Here is a 17,006-nt window from a genome sequence, read left to right on the forward strand (position 1 = left end):
TTAAGAGATCTTGACTTGAATCATTGTTTAAAAGACCACTGATTTGCGGGACGGGATTCTCTCTTTCTCTCTCTAATCATCTATTAAGAACAATGATTAAGGTTAGCAGATTGTATTAATGTTTCTTAATCTCAATTATTATAATGTATTTCTTGTTTTTACGGACCCTTCATGTATTATTTTGTTATTTACTGTGTGTTAATAACGAAGAAAATTTGTGGGTTTCTCTCCATCTTTAATAATTACCGTTTTAGTGTTAACTATGTGTTAATTATTATCCTCTTTTAACCTTAACATCAAACAGATTACTCCTACACATTAACTCGTATGCATAATTTTCAAAACAAAACTATTTCTTTTTAGTTTTCAAACATATGTGCAGAGGTAGGGTTTATAAAATTTAATTTTTCGTAATAAAAATCTATATTACGATAGTCGAGATTTGGAATTTTTATTTAATAGATTATGAAATTTTACTGTATTTATAAATATTTTTAGCAACTTTTTATTTACAATATTTTTTCTACCATTATTAAGTTTAACTATTCAAAAACGATACGTTTCAAATGAAAAATAAATGACGAAAGAAATTGAAACGTAATACCCACTCCTACATCACACCTCGTATTTGAAATAAAAATTATTATGACATTAGATAAACATAACTATCCAAACATCAAAGAAAACATAAAATCTTATAACACCGTTGATTTAATTCAAAGTTATAAATAAAACTTTCTTAAAATTATGATTCTCATGGTATATGTAATAATGTTATGATTTTCATAGTTTTCAAACTAAACTAAAAAAAATGTTTTTAATCAAATAATTAATAATTAATTTATACATGTGCTTTAATTACAAGAATGTGTAGAAAACATTCATCACATAGGTCTAGTATGTAATAATAGTTTGAATTGAATTAAAATGGAAACTATATATATATATATATATATATATATATAGAAATAAAAGAATGAATAAATAAATAAATAAAGGAAAATAAGTGATGCTTTTATAATTATTATGGTGAAAGAAGGGAAAAGCCATATTTTTGAGAGAGAGAGAAGAAGAAAAAGAGAAAAATGTCCCCTAACGTCCATCCAAGTTGTGGCAGAGTAAAGGAATAGAGTGCCGAAGGCAAGAAATCAAATATATATATATAATAATAAAAGCTTCCCCATGACATGACTCCATTACCATCCTCCATTGTCCCATTGCCCCCTTCACAATTTCTATTTTTTTATTATCTTCCTTTGACTGCCGACTCTCCCTTTTCTTCACTCACCCTTTTTCAATCAATATTTTGTATTCAAATGTCTTGAATTCGGGATGTTATGCTACGAACGACTTAGTATTAACGTTTGGTTAATTTGATTGGCGTTGTCGTGTCTAATAATATGTATTTCATGTTCTCTCCTTTTATCTCGTGAATGCTAACAAACTGTTAGTGTGCCACATATTTATGTGTTGATCTGGTTTTATTTTTTTTTGTATTGCTTAATTGTTGATTTTGTAATTCATTGTAAAACAATTTGCTAAAACTACTTAATATGGTAGAATGCGGTGTTTGGAGCCCTTAATTAGTTATTATAATATATGTGAGTTGTAATAATAGATTGCGATAGGGTGGAAGCTATTTAAAATTTAAATTATAATAGATTCAAGTGCAAATTATTTTAGTCTATATAGGAAATAGTAAACACTATAATAAATCAAAGATATTTTAAATAATAACAATCTAGTAAATTGTAGGATAGTTGGAAATGTTAACTATTAAATCGGAAGTTGGAACCCTAAATATGGAGCTCGAGTCTCCCAAGCATATTCTTAGAGATTCAAATTTGTACTCCTATATTATGTTGACCTAAAAAACATAATTGTTCGCACACGTTTTTCACAAATATATTTTTTGGAATGGTGAATTGTTTTATAACACTATTCACGAAGTGACTATAATTGTATCATTAATTCAGATATCTCACAATTTTTTTAAAAAAATAGATGAGATATTCGACTCATATTTAATTGATTTTGATATAAATGTTCTGTCTTCCCCTTCAAAAGTTAAATTAAAAAGTCCAAAAAAGAGAAAGAAAAAAAAAAAAAACTTCAATTTGAAATTTTTGTAGGTACAATTTATGGATGATTTGCTAAAATAACTTTTTCTTTTGTAAATGTAATTTCTCTTTTAGACATTATTATTAGAAAAGTAATTTGTTGATGAATGCGTTTGAACTTTCACTTCACCGCTCCACAAACAGTTCTTAAAATGGTGGTTTATATTTTAACCTACACATCATTATGTCATATTAGCATCACCATTACATATTGAAAAGAAGTTTTCTTTTTTTTTTAAAAGAAAATTACCTTACACCCAGTTGGAGGATTTACACCATTACATTTACTTTAATTTTAAAGGTACATTAATATTTCAAAGTGCACAGTAAAAAAACAATGACGTTTACGCCACATGGCTCTAAATTGAAGCACATTTTCAGGCCCAAACATTTGGGCCTTTTCCTGTCAAATTGGGCCCAATAGAGGACTCCTCAAAAATCTAAAGTTGGGCCTAGTTTTTTCAATCCCATCGATCTTACTAGATACTATTTATAAAAAAAAAAAAAAAAAAAAAAAAATGGAAGAAAGAAAAAAGTGAATTGAATGAATGTGAAATAAGTTTTAAATTATTGGGGTTGAAGTCAATTTATGCCTACAGTCAATTTATTTATTTTTTCTTAAGAAATTAGGGCTCAGTTTAGCTACGATCTCTGCATCATAATTAATACTGAAAGGAAGGCCGACCAACTTGGCTGTAACTTTGGTCGGATGGCTGTGCCTAAAGATATAAGAAAATTAAATATGGTATAAATAAGTCTAAGTTTCATTCAATATTCTCTTCTTTTGATGTGAGTTCTTTCAATTACCCTCAACAACTAAAATGGATTCAATTTTGAAGGCTTAAAGGAAAATAAAAACTAAATAAATTAAAGATGGACAGTACTCATATTATAATACTCTTTAAAGTCTTAAATTTACTAAAGATCCACAATTGAAAAACCTCGATTTCATTAATTATTCATCTTCATATATCTTCCTATACTAGAGAATTCCATTCCTTGTCTAAAATGTTTTTTTTTTTTTTTTTTAACAATTCCTTTTAGTGATTTAATATTAATTTTAATTGATTCTGTTTGAAATCAATTTTAAATTTTACATTATTTATATCTTAAATTAACTTATTTTTTATATATTCAAGTGCTTGAAAAATATTTCAAACACATCCATCGTCCCTTGTTTATTATATGTTTTCTTTTTGAAATGATATTAGTAATTGACTCTATGGTGTTTTCCTGGAAGATTATATTATATCTAAGGACACATTCATTTTGTCGGGTTTGAATACATGGACTACAATAATCACAGGGTATTCATATGCATGTACCTTGTTAATCAAGTATTTTAAATAAGGTTTTCTTCCTTAAGTAGAAAATTTTGATAAACTATTTAACGAACAAAATTAATACATGACAAAATTTATTACACTTTTTTTTTTTTGTGAAGTGTAAATATTTTTATCAAATAATCAATTTTTGACATTTCAATATGGGAGTTCTCTCTTTTATTATTATTATTACTCTTTTTTTAAAAAAAGAAAATTGACAAACTAATTTATTATATTTAATTTTTGTATGAAATGTAAATATTTTATCAAATCATCTATTTTTGACAATTTTGTAAAATAGAAAAAACTAAATTAAGTATATCTAACTTCTTGCATGACTTTAAACATAGTCTTGACTTTCTTAACCCCAAATGAACTATGCAACATACCAAAATTTCATAATATTATTATCACTAATAGACAATGTTGAATTTTTGTAACGTTTTATAAATATTTTCAAATGGTTATTTTTCACAATAATTCTCATGAAATTGTCGCTATTATTAGAAAAATAACATGAGTCATCTTTCTCATACTTATTTTTTGGTTGGTAGCCCACTCATGATGATAAAGAGTCAAAGACACCAAAATATATAAACTAGACCTAATTGCATGTGTGGAAAAACAATAATGATACATGTTGTTCTGAAAATCTATTTGTGCATTGACTTTGTGGAAAACAAAGTTTGACTTGGAGTAGTTTGTTTGGTATAAGTTTCCAAGTAAAATAAAATAGCTAGCTAGGTGAGTTTTCTATAATAACAAATGATCATATTATTTAGCATTTAATTAGCATTATTTGTATAACATATGAATATGTAGTTGACCAAAAAAGTGCTCTAAATAGTTTTCAGCATTTTAATTAACTCAAACTTTGCATTTTTTTTTTTTTAATCCAAGTGTTTCAAATATAAATATCAACACATAATCATTTTTCTTAATGCTTTACTAGTGTATTATACTGCAGTAAATTCAACTGTTGACATAATCTGTTGGAAAATATTTCTTTTGTATAACAAAGCTCAGCTTGCATGCACTACCATATGAAGATTGGAATGGATATATATTTCTTTTTGATTGTAGGAAAGATTTTCACTCATATTTGAAAGCTTTCTGAATTAAGACAACTGCTAATTATATATTTGGTGTGAGTTGTCTCTTTTAGGGTTATGATTTTTGCTTTTTATAGAAGAGAGTTTGCATTATTGTAGGAAAGGGAAAATGCAAGCTTGATCTATGTACTTAAAGTGTTTATGTTAGTTAATTAGACTAAGTTGATTAGTGTTTGAGTTTTTTTTTTTAATATTCCTATATACTTTTGTGATTAAGAGTGCAAAAGTCTTTCATATTTGAATATTGAGAGACTCCTTCATAGCTTTTGTACAGTTAGAATTATTGTGAGTGGTTCTAGACTCATTACAATGGTTAAGTTAGTTTTGTGTAAAGTGACACTTAATCATACAAAATAAGGAAATATCTCATTACAATGGTTGCGAGGAATTTTTAAATTTAAGGGGATTAATCTATATTATTTTCACTAAAGAGATAGCTTTGTGTATTACATAATCATACAAGACAAGGAAAGATTGTTATATAGCTGTAGTGAGAAATTCTCAAGCATAGGAAGATTCTAAACTATCTCTTCGTTAAAGAGATAAATGTGAAAGGTGTTTAACTTATAAGTATTTCATTGTAACTGTTTTAATTAACACTTTACTAGCCGATTAGTTTCTCTCCTTTTGACATATTGACTTAGATATAGATGATATTAATCATATTGGATCATCCATATTTATTCCTTTTTATCTCAACACTTATTATGTACTTTGCACGTACATAAATATAAATATTATTACAACATTATATGTAACTCTTGTCCTTCGATATGTTAAATTCATCTCACTTTTATTATGCGTGTTTAGGATTTATTTCAAAAAATAGTTGAAATTATTTTTGTTGCTTGTGTATTAAGAAATTTTGTGTAAAAAAAAGTAAACTAAACATATCAAATACTAAATTAATTTTGAATATAATTAAAGCAAAAGTGAATTTGATATTTACAAAAATAATTATAAAAGATAGTGATTCACCTATAGAATTTTAAATTTTTAATTGATGTAGAGTTATAATTAGTTTAGATGTTTAATTAATTAATACCATAATTAAATTAGAAAATGGGGTTATATAAGTAAGTCAACTTAGAGAATTTAGAGAAAATTTCCCCCCAAAATAACAATAATCTCATGACTCATGAGTGTCACATTGAAAGAGGAAATTAATAAGTGCATGGATCAATCAATCCACTAAATGTTAAAATTTTGTTTATACTTCCGACAAAATAAATTATTGTTTTATTAAAATCGTAAATGAAAAGTTAATAACTTTTATAAAATTAAGATCCCGCTAAACAAGGAATAGACCGAGACGAGAGAGAGCGCGTTTGGTCAGTATAAAAAGGAATTATATCATATTCTATTTTAATTATTATTATTATTATTATTATTTTCATGGGACGTGTTTCAAAAGAAAAGAAAAGGAAAATAATAATAATAATAAATAAATAAATAAATAAATAAATAAATAAATAGTACGTTTTTCTTTTCTTTTCTTTTTTTCTGATAAAGTGAACGACCATAATGCCCATATTTTAAATAAGATTTTCACAAAATTTTTCTTCCTCGGTACTTTATCTATTACTAAAATATTTATAATAAGAAAATCATTTTTATATGAAAGCCTTTCCTTTGATATATATATACACTGTATAATTAGAAAAAGAATGAACAAACTATTTATAAAATATAGTAAATTTTATTTTAAAAATATATTCAATAATTTTTTCATTTAAATTATTTTTAAAAAAATATTAAAAAAATTATCAAAAATAAAATATTTATTTAGTGTAACAAATTTTATTTTTAGTGGTTTTGTTTTGTGAAGTGTAAAGAGTTCGATAATTTTTTTTATTTTTGAAAAATTCTCCAAAAAGTTATATAATATATATATATATAAGAAAATTACTAAGATAATGTTTACTAAATTGAATGAAAGTGGTATAATTGTGATTAAGTTCTATTGATGGATTAATCGTAATGAATACGTATCAAATGTAATTGGATTGATTTTTTTTTTAATCTCATTTACTTATAATTATGATTTTTTTGACATTTGCCATTAATATCACTGTTATTCTAATTGGTATCATTATCATTAGACATAATCTGTCATCTTTTGTAGATATTATGACTGTTATTGTTATCACTAGATCCTAGTAGTAACATACGAATATTTTAATATTGCAATATTAACACGGTATTTTTAATGATGACAATAAAGTTTGTAGGTTTAACGTAAATTTCAAACACAATATTAGATTGAATACCTTAAATTCCTCGATCAAATTACATAATTCAAAGTGGATCCCACATTTCATTAGGATTACGAAATATACATAAACAACAATAAACGTAATCATATGGAACCCTTTTTTCAGATTTCTTTACATTTATTATATTTACAAGTAAATAAACTTTTATTCACCCCAAATATATACTTATAATTTTTGTGTAATCCAAATTTTAATGTGTTAATTATATATATAAAAATCCTTTATGATTGGAGAGGAATGCAAGGCTGCATTGAAATATCATTTATTAAACATATTGTCACTTTATTTGATCAACTTTTCATACACCATAGCATACTTTTGGTTAAAAGAATAAATAAGAACAGCTGTCTGTGGGCTCCTTTCTTCCAATTATATAATGTAGTTTCCTTCAGGCTTCTTATTAAAAAGTACACAATCATTATCTTCATAATGCATGTATATACATATAGTTGTTTCACATAGCAATTGAAATTAATGGAGCTGTGTGCCAAATTTTAGCATCAAATACCCAATTATTGTTGCTTTCTTCGTTCAAATTACTCTTCTAAATATTTATGGCTGTGCACAGAAATTATTCGTTAGGTTCAAAAGTAATATTTTCGAAAAGTGTATGTTTCAAAATAATTTTGAATAATTATTTCAAAATCATTTCTAAAAATATATCGAAAAGACTAGAAAGCTATAAATTTTGGTACGAATCTTAAAAATCGGTTGAGAAATTTGTATGATGTTCTCATTGAATATACATTATTTCTTATCCCTATAAAGCTGTCTATTAAGTTTTCCCTGTGATGATTTTAATTTGTCTTCAAAATTTGAACAACCTTTAACCATTTTATACATAATTATCATTGACTATAAAAATATTATCATTTAATTTCTCTAGTACTTAATAAAATCATTTTAAAATTATAATTCCACCCTTTGACTTTAGCTCATTGTTTCAAAACATACCTCTATTATATTGTTTTAAAAGATGTATCATTATTTACATCTTTGATTCTTTTTATAAATGTCCTAAAACTATCTATCAAATTAAAGATATCCTCTTTCATAACATCAAACAGAAGGGTGAGACTAAAAATAATATCACACAGTCAAATTATTTTAATTACCATTGTACAATAATTTTATATTTCTTTCATGCATGTGACGACATTCTAAGAAAATTCTATCTAATGAAATATCAAGGATACATAATATAGCAACTTTAGAAAAAATATGTGTGTGTGTGTTTTTTTTAAATAAATTCTAAGGGTGTGTTTTAATTTTAACCTAAAATATATAAACTGTGGTAATGTTATCATTTTTTACAATTTTAGTACAGCAAATTGAATTAGGTGGATTAGAAGAATAATTTTAGCCTTGGATATCAAAAGTTGGTGTATAGTTGTATATTTCTTTACTATGCTAATGTTTGCTACTAGTTGTTAGCATGAATGCATGGAATATTGAGGACAATTAGAATAGAATTAATAATTTTCAAATGTTGAATATCATTTTTTTGGCTACTTATATGTATATTTCTAAAAAAAACTCTTTTTCTTTCTAATTTCTTACAACGATTTTGCATTTTTTTCGATGATTAAATTCTTAATCAAATTATCAAAAAGAAAAAAAAGTTTTTCAAAGCTTTTTTTTTAGGTTTTAAAAACTCATTGATAAAAGGTAGATAATAGAAAAACAAATTTACAAGAAAAAACAGTGTCTACGTTAGCTTAATTTTTAAAACTAAAATAATTGCAAAAGAGCCTTAACAATTCGAACTAAATATTATTGGGTAAGGGAGTAAGCACCATTCATTGTTTTTTTCGAACAAGATAATAAAATAAGTTGAATCAATAAATATACTTACACATCTCAACTAGGTTGACACATTTTAATTAACCGTCCTCAATATAATTTATGTTTATTGGCATACACACATTTAATTTCCAAGTTAAAAGTTCAAATTAGGTTGTGTCCGCTTGGTTTTTTGCGACTAGTTGTATTGCACTCATTGTTAATGGTCCAATTTAGTGGCCTAACCATAATTTGGCCATGTTCTTTTTTTATTATTATTATCTTTTTTTTTTTCCCTTTTGTCCTGGTTGGGCTGCTGCTGCAAAGAACTAGGAATTAACTATAAGTCTTGGCACAGGATGTATCCTTCTTTTTTTTAGTAAATTGATCTCAATTATCAACACAGGAGACATTAATTACATCCTCTAACATAGTTTTAATCAATTGAAGAAACATAAAAATCTACTAAATAATTGAAATGATCATTCCCTAAAATGAAAGTGCTTGAGAAACTTACACTCACCGTTTATCATTATTAATACTATGACTATTTTGTTGTTTATGGACTACTCATTGTTTTGGTATCATTTTAAACTACCAATTTAATGTTATTAATACCATATGATAGTCTAACAGTCAAGGATAAAACAAAGAACAGATTTTTCTATATTCATGTATAATTTGACTTTCTAGCCAAATTCTACAAATTTAAAAATATTTTTTTTGTAAATATATATTTTATTATTATTATTGGTTATTTGGTGACCTAACAGCAAGGGAAATAAAAGAGAGAGAGACACTTTCGAATGTTCTATGAAGAAAGGTCTACAATAATCTACTAAACTCAAGTGAGATTAGATTACTATTATTAGGCAAATATTGGGGATATTTCCAACATCACAAAATCATTTGACATTTTTCCCCTTCAAAGCCTAAAAACTTCTATGATTCAATACACAATATTTCAAATCAAAGTTCGGCTTGTTATTGATGTCGTGCATGCATTTGGAAAATTTTCTCTTAATTAAAGTTAATAATTGCCAATCAGAACCATCATATTCATTTCTAATTTTTCTAAAATAAATAATTTAAAATGACCCAAAAATAATCTAAATGAATAATATAAGTTAGAAGACTTACAAATTTTAATTATCATTCTCAAAGGTCTTACAAAATTTCAAACATCAGATATGATATGTGGTTTTTTTTAATAAGTTTATGTACGACTTTCATACCATTTTAATACGACTAATTTAGACATTTAACTTAACGAGTTAAAATATTAATAATTCTTTTTCATTAAAAAAAGTTGTTGAAAGTATATTAGTAAATTAAAAGATTTGAAAACTTAGGGTTATATATAGTGAGGATACACTTCTTACCTTGGCCAAAATTTCAAAACATCCTAACTTAGTTTGATCGTGTGTTATAATTAAAATAGATCAATTTTAACACATGATCATTGTACGTCTAATTATTATTGATTATTAGACAATTATAGATTAAGGTTTAATGATAAAGATGTAGGTATGACTAAAATTATCCGATTAGGATTTAATATTTTACGAATTTTTTTAATAATCAATGATAGAGGATGTGATGGAAGTATGTTTAGCATTTTTCTCCCATACATTGATCAAATATGTAGACTACATCGTTGCAACTCTTATTGTGCAACCTCCTTCATGGAATAACTTTTCTCAAATGACAATGTAATCAATGACTTTTCTACAAAATAGATGTAAGTACGTGTCGTTGTTTAATTGCTCAAGTTTGATATGTAGAAGGGAGTGGGAAACATACAGTACTGCTACCTTTATAAAATGGAAGAAATTAGACATGCTTTAATTATCACTAATTAAATCAGAGAGGTTTAATTTAATTATTAAAAATAAAATACACAATATATAAATTAAATATCGTATGCATGTCCCCAGTAGATTCTGAGGATCAGTGAAGTAAAGAAAAAACAGCTCAACTAAAAGCTTATTACAGGGACACCCTCAATATATTTTTCTATTATATATCCATATTTGATTCTATGCAAAACCAGACAAGAAGAAAATCCTTTGTCCTCCTCTATATATATAACACTTTCTCTGCTCTATTCACTTTTCATCAATAAATTAAAAGGTAAATTGAAAATTTGAGAAATTAAAAAATTAAAAAAAAAAAAAATCCGATGGCTTTTTATCATCAGGCACATGAATTTCCCCCCCGTTAATACTATTATAATTAACCCTCTCTCTTTTCCCCTCTTCTCTCTCTAAACTTTGAAGACTTGCTTTTGAACCTGAAGACCATGGGGAGAGCTCCTTGCTGTGACAAAGCAAACGTGAAGAAGGGTCCGTGGTCGCCGGAGGAAGACATGAAACTCAAATCCTATATCGAGCAGCACGGTACAGGTGGGAACTGGATTGCACTGCCCCAGAAAATTGGTAATTGCTATTTATCATAACCTATTAGCTTAAATTTCTCTCTCTCTCTCTCTCTCTCTCTCTCTCTCTCTCTCTCTCTCTCTTTTTCTTCAAGTTTAGTTTGAATACGAAATGGAAATTGAAATCGATTAGGTCTGAAGAGATGTGGGAAAAGCTGCCGACTCCGGTGGTTGAACTACCTTCGGCCTAATATTAAGCATGGGGATTTTTCTGAAGAAGAAGATAAAATAATTTGCAGCCTTTATGTCAGCATTGGAAGCAGGTAAAAGAATACCTATAATCTAATTAGAGTTTTGATTAGTACTGAAATTAAAATTAAATCCAAAATGGATTTAGGTGGTCGATTATTGCAGCTCAATTACCAGGACGAACAGACAACGATATAAAGAATTATTGGAACACAAGATTGAAGAAGAAACTATTTGGAAAACACTATGAGAAACAACAACAACAATTGGTGAGAAGAGGAAGAAAAATTAAATCCGGAATAGGAAATTCCATGGCTATTGTTTTTGATAATCAAGGTATTTACAATAATAATAACAACCAATCGCCTTTCTTGCCGAAATTATCACCGGCGCTCAATTCACCGCCACCACCGCCGTACGCTAATTATCAGCCGCTTCAATTCCATTCAAATTCGTTCAGCAACACCGCCGGCGTTATTGATGATCTGAGGAGAACCGACAGTGTACTCCAGTTTGGAATGGATGGGGCTTCGTGTCAGCCAGTAACGAGCACCCACGTCGGTGAGTTGGAGAAGGTTGTTTACAGCAATACTCCGTCGTTTGACGATGGGCTGCAGTTTTCATGTGATAACAATGGGTTGAATTTGATGAACGATTTGGATTGGGGGGAAATGAGTTCTTTGATTTCTGCTCCTTTATATCCTTCGATGATAATTTGATGATTCGTGTTGGTCTTAGTGTGAGATTATCAAAATTTTATCTCAATGTGTACATGATGATTATAACCCAATAGGTCAGGATTTCTTGTAGAAGTAAAACCCTAAGAAGTTTTAGACCTTTTTTTTTCTTCTTTTAATTACTATTATTACAATACAGTTGAGATTTGATATGCTTTGTTTTTCGATCTTTATCTCTCATTTCATTTGCGAGATATAAATTGTGGAAACTTTTGTCCACCAATTACTCGACATGTTTATTTTAATCTCTTTTATGTTAAGTACTACTTCTTTAAATTTGGATTATTGCTCCTTTTATGTTCGTAGGAATGATAATTACTTCATTCTAAATAGATTTTTTCTTTCTTTTTCAATAAAAGTTCTGAGAGAAAAATAGCTAGATACATTTTTTTTTATATATATATATACTATCAATTGTTGGAATTATAGTTTAACGTGTGAAAAAATTGTTCCTACTTTTTATTTTAAAATTGTTGAGATGTATGGAAGTATAGCTCAATTTGAAATGCGTAATTAGCAAAAGCTAATAGGTAAATGGGTTGAGATGGAAACTACGAATTTAGGAATAAAAAGGCAATGGCCATATTATGACTATAGGCAAGGCAATATAATCTGTGGGTGTTATTGCAATCAGTTCTCTAAGTGGAAATGGGATTTTTTTTTTTTTTTTTGGATATAAATTTGTTTCAATATATATTAATATATAAGCGATATTGCTTTCCCTTTTAGTTCATATTGATTTAATTGCCTTTTTTTAATCATCTAGTATTATATTTTATGATGCCCTTTGTTAAAAGAAGAAATAAGTAATTAAAAAGATCAACTTTTAATTTAAAGTTTTATTTTCTTTTCATTATATTAGTTATTAAAATTGTTTGATATATAAACTTATCTTAATCGTTAATATATATTTAGGGTTGAAGCTAGAAATTGGACCTAAGAAAAATAAATTTTTCACTTTTATAAAAGCCACGATAAATAAAATGGCTAAAACTTAATCAAGGGCTAACATTGTATTGTTAATTGAATTTTATGTTACCTGCCGCCATGTTGGAGTGGAAAAAATGTTACTACTATTATAGTCTATGATATTTAATTAATTGAAACCAAGATTATTTTACTTGAAGCTAAATAATTTGAAGTTATAATTGTAGATGAATACATTATTAAAATAAATTAACATCCACTTAAACATAATCCTTTGCTTTTTATTAAAAAAGAAAAAGGAAACTAAAACATAATGAAATAATAAAGAGGAAATAGTCTATAGGCTTTCACTTTTCCAAATATTTATACATAGTAGATATCAAGAATGGTTTTTCCAATCACATGCACATTTAGTTATACATTTAATCACACTATGGTTATTAATTCTATACAATTCTTACTATACATACAGTTATTCATTATTATAAGGAATGTCTTAGTCCATTCTATTGATTCGAATCAGAGTAAGGTTAATAATATAGAAGTGCTATAGGTGTACATGCACAAGTGTTTATGCACCAGAAGCCCTCTTTGTAGCTAATTGATCAGGTAGTGCAAAATATAGATTTGAAGCTACTATTTTTGTGTTGTTTGTTGTATATAAATTAAACAATAGTTGAAACAATTAAGTGAATGGCACCTACACTTAACATAGTTGTTTAGGTTGGGCCATAGGGTGTAGCTAGTGTCGTTACCAATATATAATATCCTTGATATATAGTTACCAGTTAGTCGTGTCATTCACAGCGCAAATAGTTCATTTTACAGTTGTCTTTCATTCCCCTTTATCCAAAATAATGTGTTTAATATTTATAAATTTTGACTATATGCTTGTATTTGGTAGCCTTAACTGTCCAGGTTTGTTAGAATTGGTTGACATTTTTTTGAAAATCTTTGCAGCTACCTTTTGCCAATGATTCAAAACGCTGGCCCATTGAGAAACCAACTCTGTAAAAAATATATATGCTGTCATTTTAATCTCATGATCTCCCAAAACATTTCTATATTGTGCAACTCTCTAATTAATTTCAAGATTTATAAAACAAAACATTAGTTGAGTTAACATTTTTTAATTTTTTAAAACCCAAAATGGTTATATATATATATATATATATATATATATATATATATATATAAGTATTTTTAAATACCTAGAAAGTCATGAAAAGAAATATACAAATTATATTACAAAATGATCACAAATGAATTAATGTTGGTTCACAACCTCCACGGAATAGAAGATGAAATATTACATATTACAAAAATAACGCCTTCAAAATCTAGAGAGTTGATAGGGGTGGCAGTTACTTGAACTTAAAAACATAATCTTAACAAGGTATAAATTAGATAATTAAATATAATTATACTCTGTATTTGATCATTACAACATATACCAGATTTAATGCGTTCCAGCAAATTAAATAATTATTTTAATATGAAGAAAAAGAAAAGTAGAAAAACGGCAAAATAGAGAGATTCATGTGTTTGAGCATATCCTGGGAGTTCATTCTTTTGGGGGGGAATGCAGCCTAAAATTCATAAACACAGAGATCCAAGTTATTAAGAATTTAATTAATTATATATATGTGTGTGTGTGTGTGTAATGTTAAGGTGTGTGGTCAAAAGAAAGAAAGAAAGAATATCCCGTACCATAGAACAAGCACATCAACAAAACGCCCAAACAAGAAACGTCCAAGCTAGGCCTTCAAAAGCTTAATTAAGTGCATGAGCCTGTTTCACATATTTTTCTTTTGTTTAATTACTATAATAATTATGTTCTCTTTTCAACTTGGCATTTATTTATTTATTTATTTATTTATTTATTTATATGTATAATTATTAAATGGCAAAAAGCCAAACAGCCAAACAGCCAAACGACGACGTCTCTAAATTCTAATTAATCCCCGTTTCCTCATTTTTATATTTGCACGCACAGAACGTCTCTTATTATTATACTTCATTTCAAAACAAAAACCACGTAGTCTTATTATTCTTTCTCACTACCATAACGTTATCTTCTACCTTTTGTCATCTTTTTATGACTCCAGACTACACCTTAATTATATTACTTTCGCTATATATATATATATATATATATATATATATATATATACACCTTTAATTTATAATAAAGTATATTTTGAAAAAATTGAAATTAAGGCCACTCATTTGCTTGTGTTGATTTTAATCCCTAAAAAAAATATATTGAAATTTTTTTCTTTTTTTCTAAAAAAAAAATAATAATAATAATCTTGGAACAATTTTGAGTTGTTTTTGTTCAAGATATACCTAAACTTTTTTAAAATTATTATATTATTTTGGATATTTACTTTGTAGTTTATTCAATTTTAGTATTTATTGTCTACTTTTAGTCTATTTATTTTTAGATGACAACAAAAATATGGAATTGAGTTGAGTTGAATTGATAATTGTTACAAGGAAATTAATCGGGGAAATTGATGCAAATAACGAGTAAAAAATGTGAGTTAGCCTTGAATAACGAAATAATAAAATTCTTTAGTTATTGGTGAACAAAATGATACGTAGGTAGGTTTCTTTTACTCATCCAACCCGAATCTACCAAATTACTCAAGTTTATCAAAGTATCGTTTGATTGATCTTATAATAATGAATACCCATTACTATTCTAATGGTTGATTTTCTAAAAACTTCTTTTTATCGATTATCCAGTGTTTTCACACTAAATTTTGAAAAGTCATGACCAATTTTATGGCATTTCTTTGTAAGAAAATTGCTATTATTATTATTTAACAAATTTTGTTAATTCTTTTTATAGATTAAATTTAAGAACATTTTTAAATATCTTAAAATAAATAAATAAAAATATTTTTAAAAAATATTATTATTATTATTTACAACATTTCTATGATTCAGTCTCTCTTGATAGTTATTATTGATAAGATTTAAAATTTTATTATATTTAATCTTTTATTTTAAAAAAATATCTTTAATTTAAAATTTATTAAAAATATAGATAAAAAGTATGAATTTGTAAAAAGAAAAAAAAGTATTAACGAAACAATATTTTTGGCATTTTCTTTTTATGATCGGAGGCGGTGGGGCTTTCACTGCATATGTTTGGAGGGAAGGATGAATTCTATTTAAATAATTGGTGGCTAAATTTAATCATTTGTCAGTGTTATTCTAACTTATCTATTATCTCGTTTTCATTTCTCTTTTAGCAGGTTGGTTGCTTGACTCTACAAAGTGACGATGGGCCATGATTTAAATTTATAAATCTTACCTTTCGATTCTCGATTCAGTCAAATTTATTTTACAATCGTTTACCATCTTTTTTGTGAAAATTTTGTGTATATAATCAAACTTTTGTGATGAAAGTTTTAAAATATGTCAAAAGTACAATGGAATTACGAAGGATTTCAACCAAGAATAAGAAATAGTTGAACAGATAGCTTAAATATTGAGAAATCCGTGGAAGTAATAAATATGAGGATAGAAAAAAGAAAAATAGTATTATTTTTATTTATGGCAAAAATAATTCTCGTAAATATTTGTCCACTTTTTTTTTTCTCGAAATTATTCCTCTACCGACGGCAATTATCCATATATAAATATAGGATATTCGTTGAGATCAAAAAATCAAACAAAATATCAAAATCAAGTGTATTTGTTGTAAACAATAATTCTTAACTAAATCAAAAAAATATTATATTGTTCCAACAATCTTTATATTCATTAGTTTCAACATCCTCTAATTATTATATATAAAATACAGTATATTGATTTTAAATTCTTAAATTGAATTTCTAAAATTATGCCAAAAATAACGTACAATCCATTAATTTTAGATGAATTTATTTTGTTGGGTGTTAAAGTTATTTAAGTTTGGAAAGGAAAAAAAAAAGATATAAAATTTATAATATTATAAAATAAAATAATATGGATTATATTATTATATTATTATTATTATCATCATTATATCTTTTTTTAAAACCCTAAATTCATCATCTTCTTCTTCATCTCAGCCACAGTCCCCCAACTCTCAGCTCCAACCGATGT

General features: G+C 26.5%; 1 protein-coding gene across 1 annotated transcript; it reads left to right on the plus strand.

The window, feature by feature from the left end:
• Nucleotides 1–10,708: 10,708 nt before the first annotated feature.
• LOC103493635 (transcription factor MYB36-like) lies at nucleotides 10,709–12,172 on the plus strand. Its single transcript, XM_008454467.3, has 3 exons — nucleotides 10,709–11,053; nucleotides 11,186–11,315; nucleotides 11,390–12,172. The coding sequence occupies exons 1-3, from the start codon at nucleotides 10,918–10,920 to the stop codon at nucleotides 11,958–11,960; spliced, it is 837 nt and encodes a 278-aa protein (XP_008452689.2). The 5' UTR covers nucleotides 10,709–10,917; the 3' UTR covers nucleotides 11,961–12,172.
• Nucleotides 12,173–17,006: the final 4,834 nt, after the last annotated feature.

The sequence above is a fragment of the Cucumis melo genome, chromosome 7 (assembly GCF_025177605.1).
Source record: "Cucumis melo cultivar AY chromosome 7, USDA_Cmelo_AY_1.0, whole genome shotgun sequence".
NCBI lineage: Eukaryota > Viridiplantae > Streptophyta > Magnoliopsida > Cucurbitales > Cucurbitaceae > Cucumis > Cucumis melo.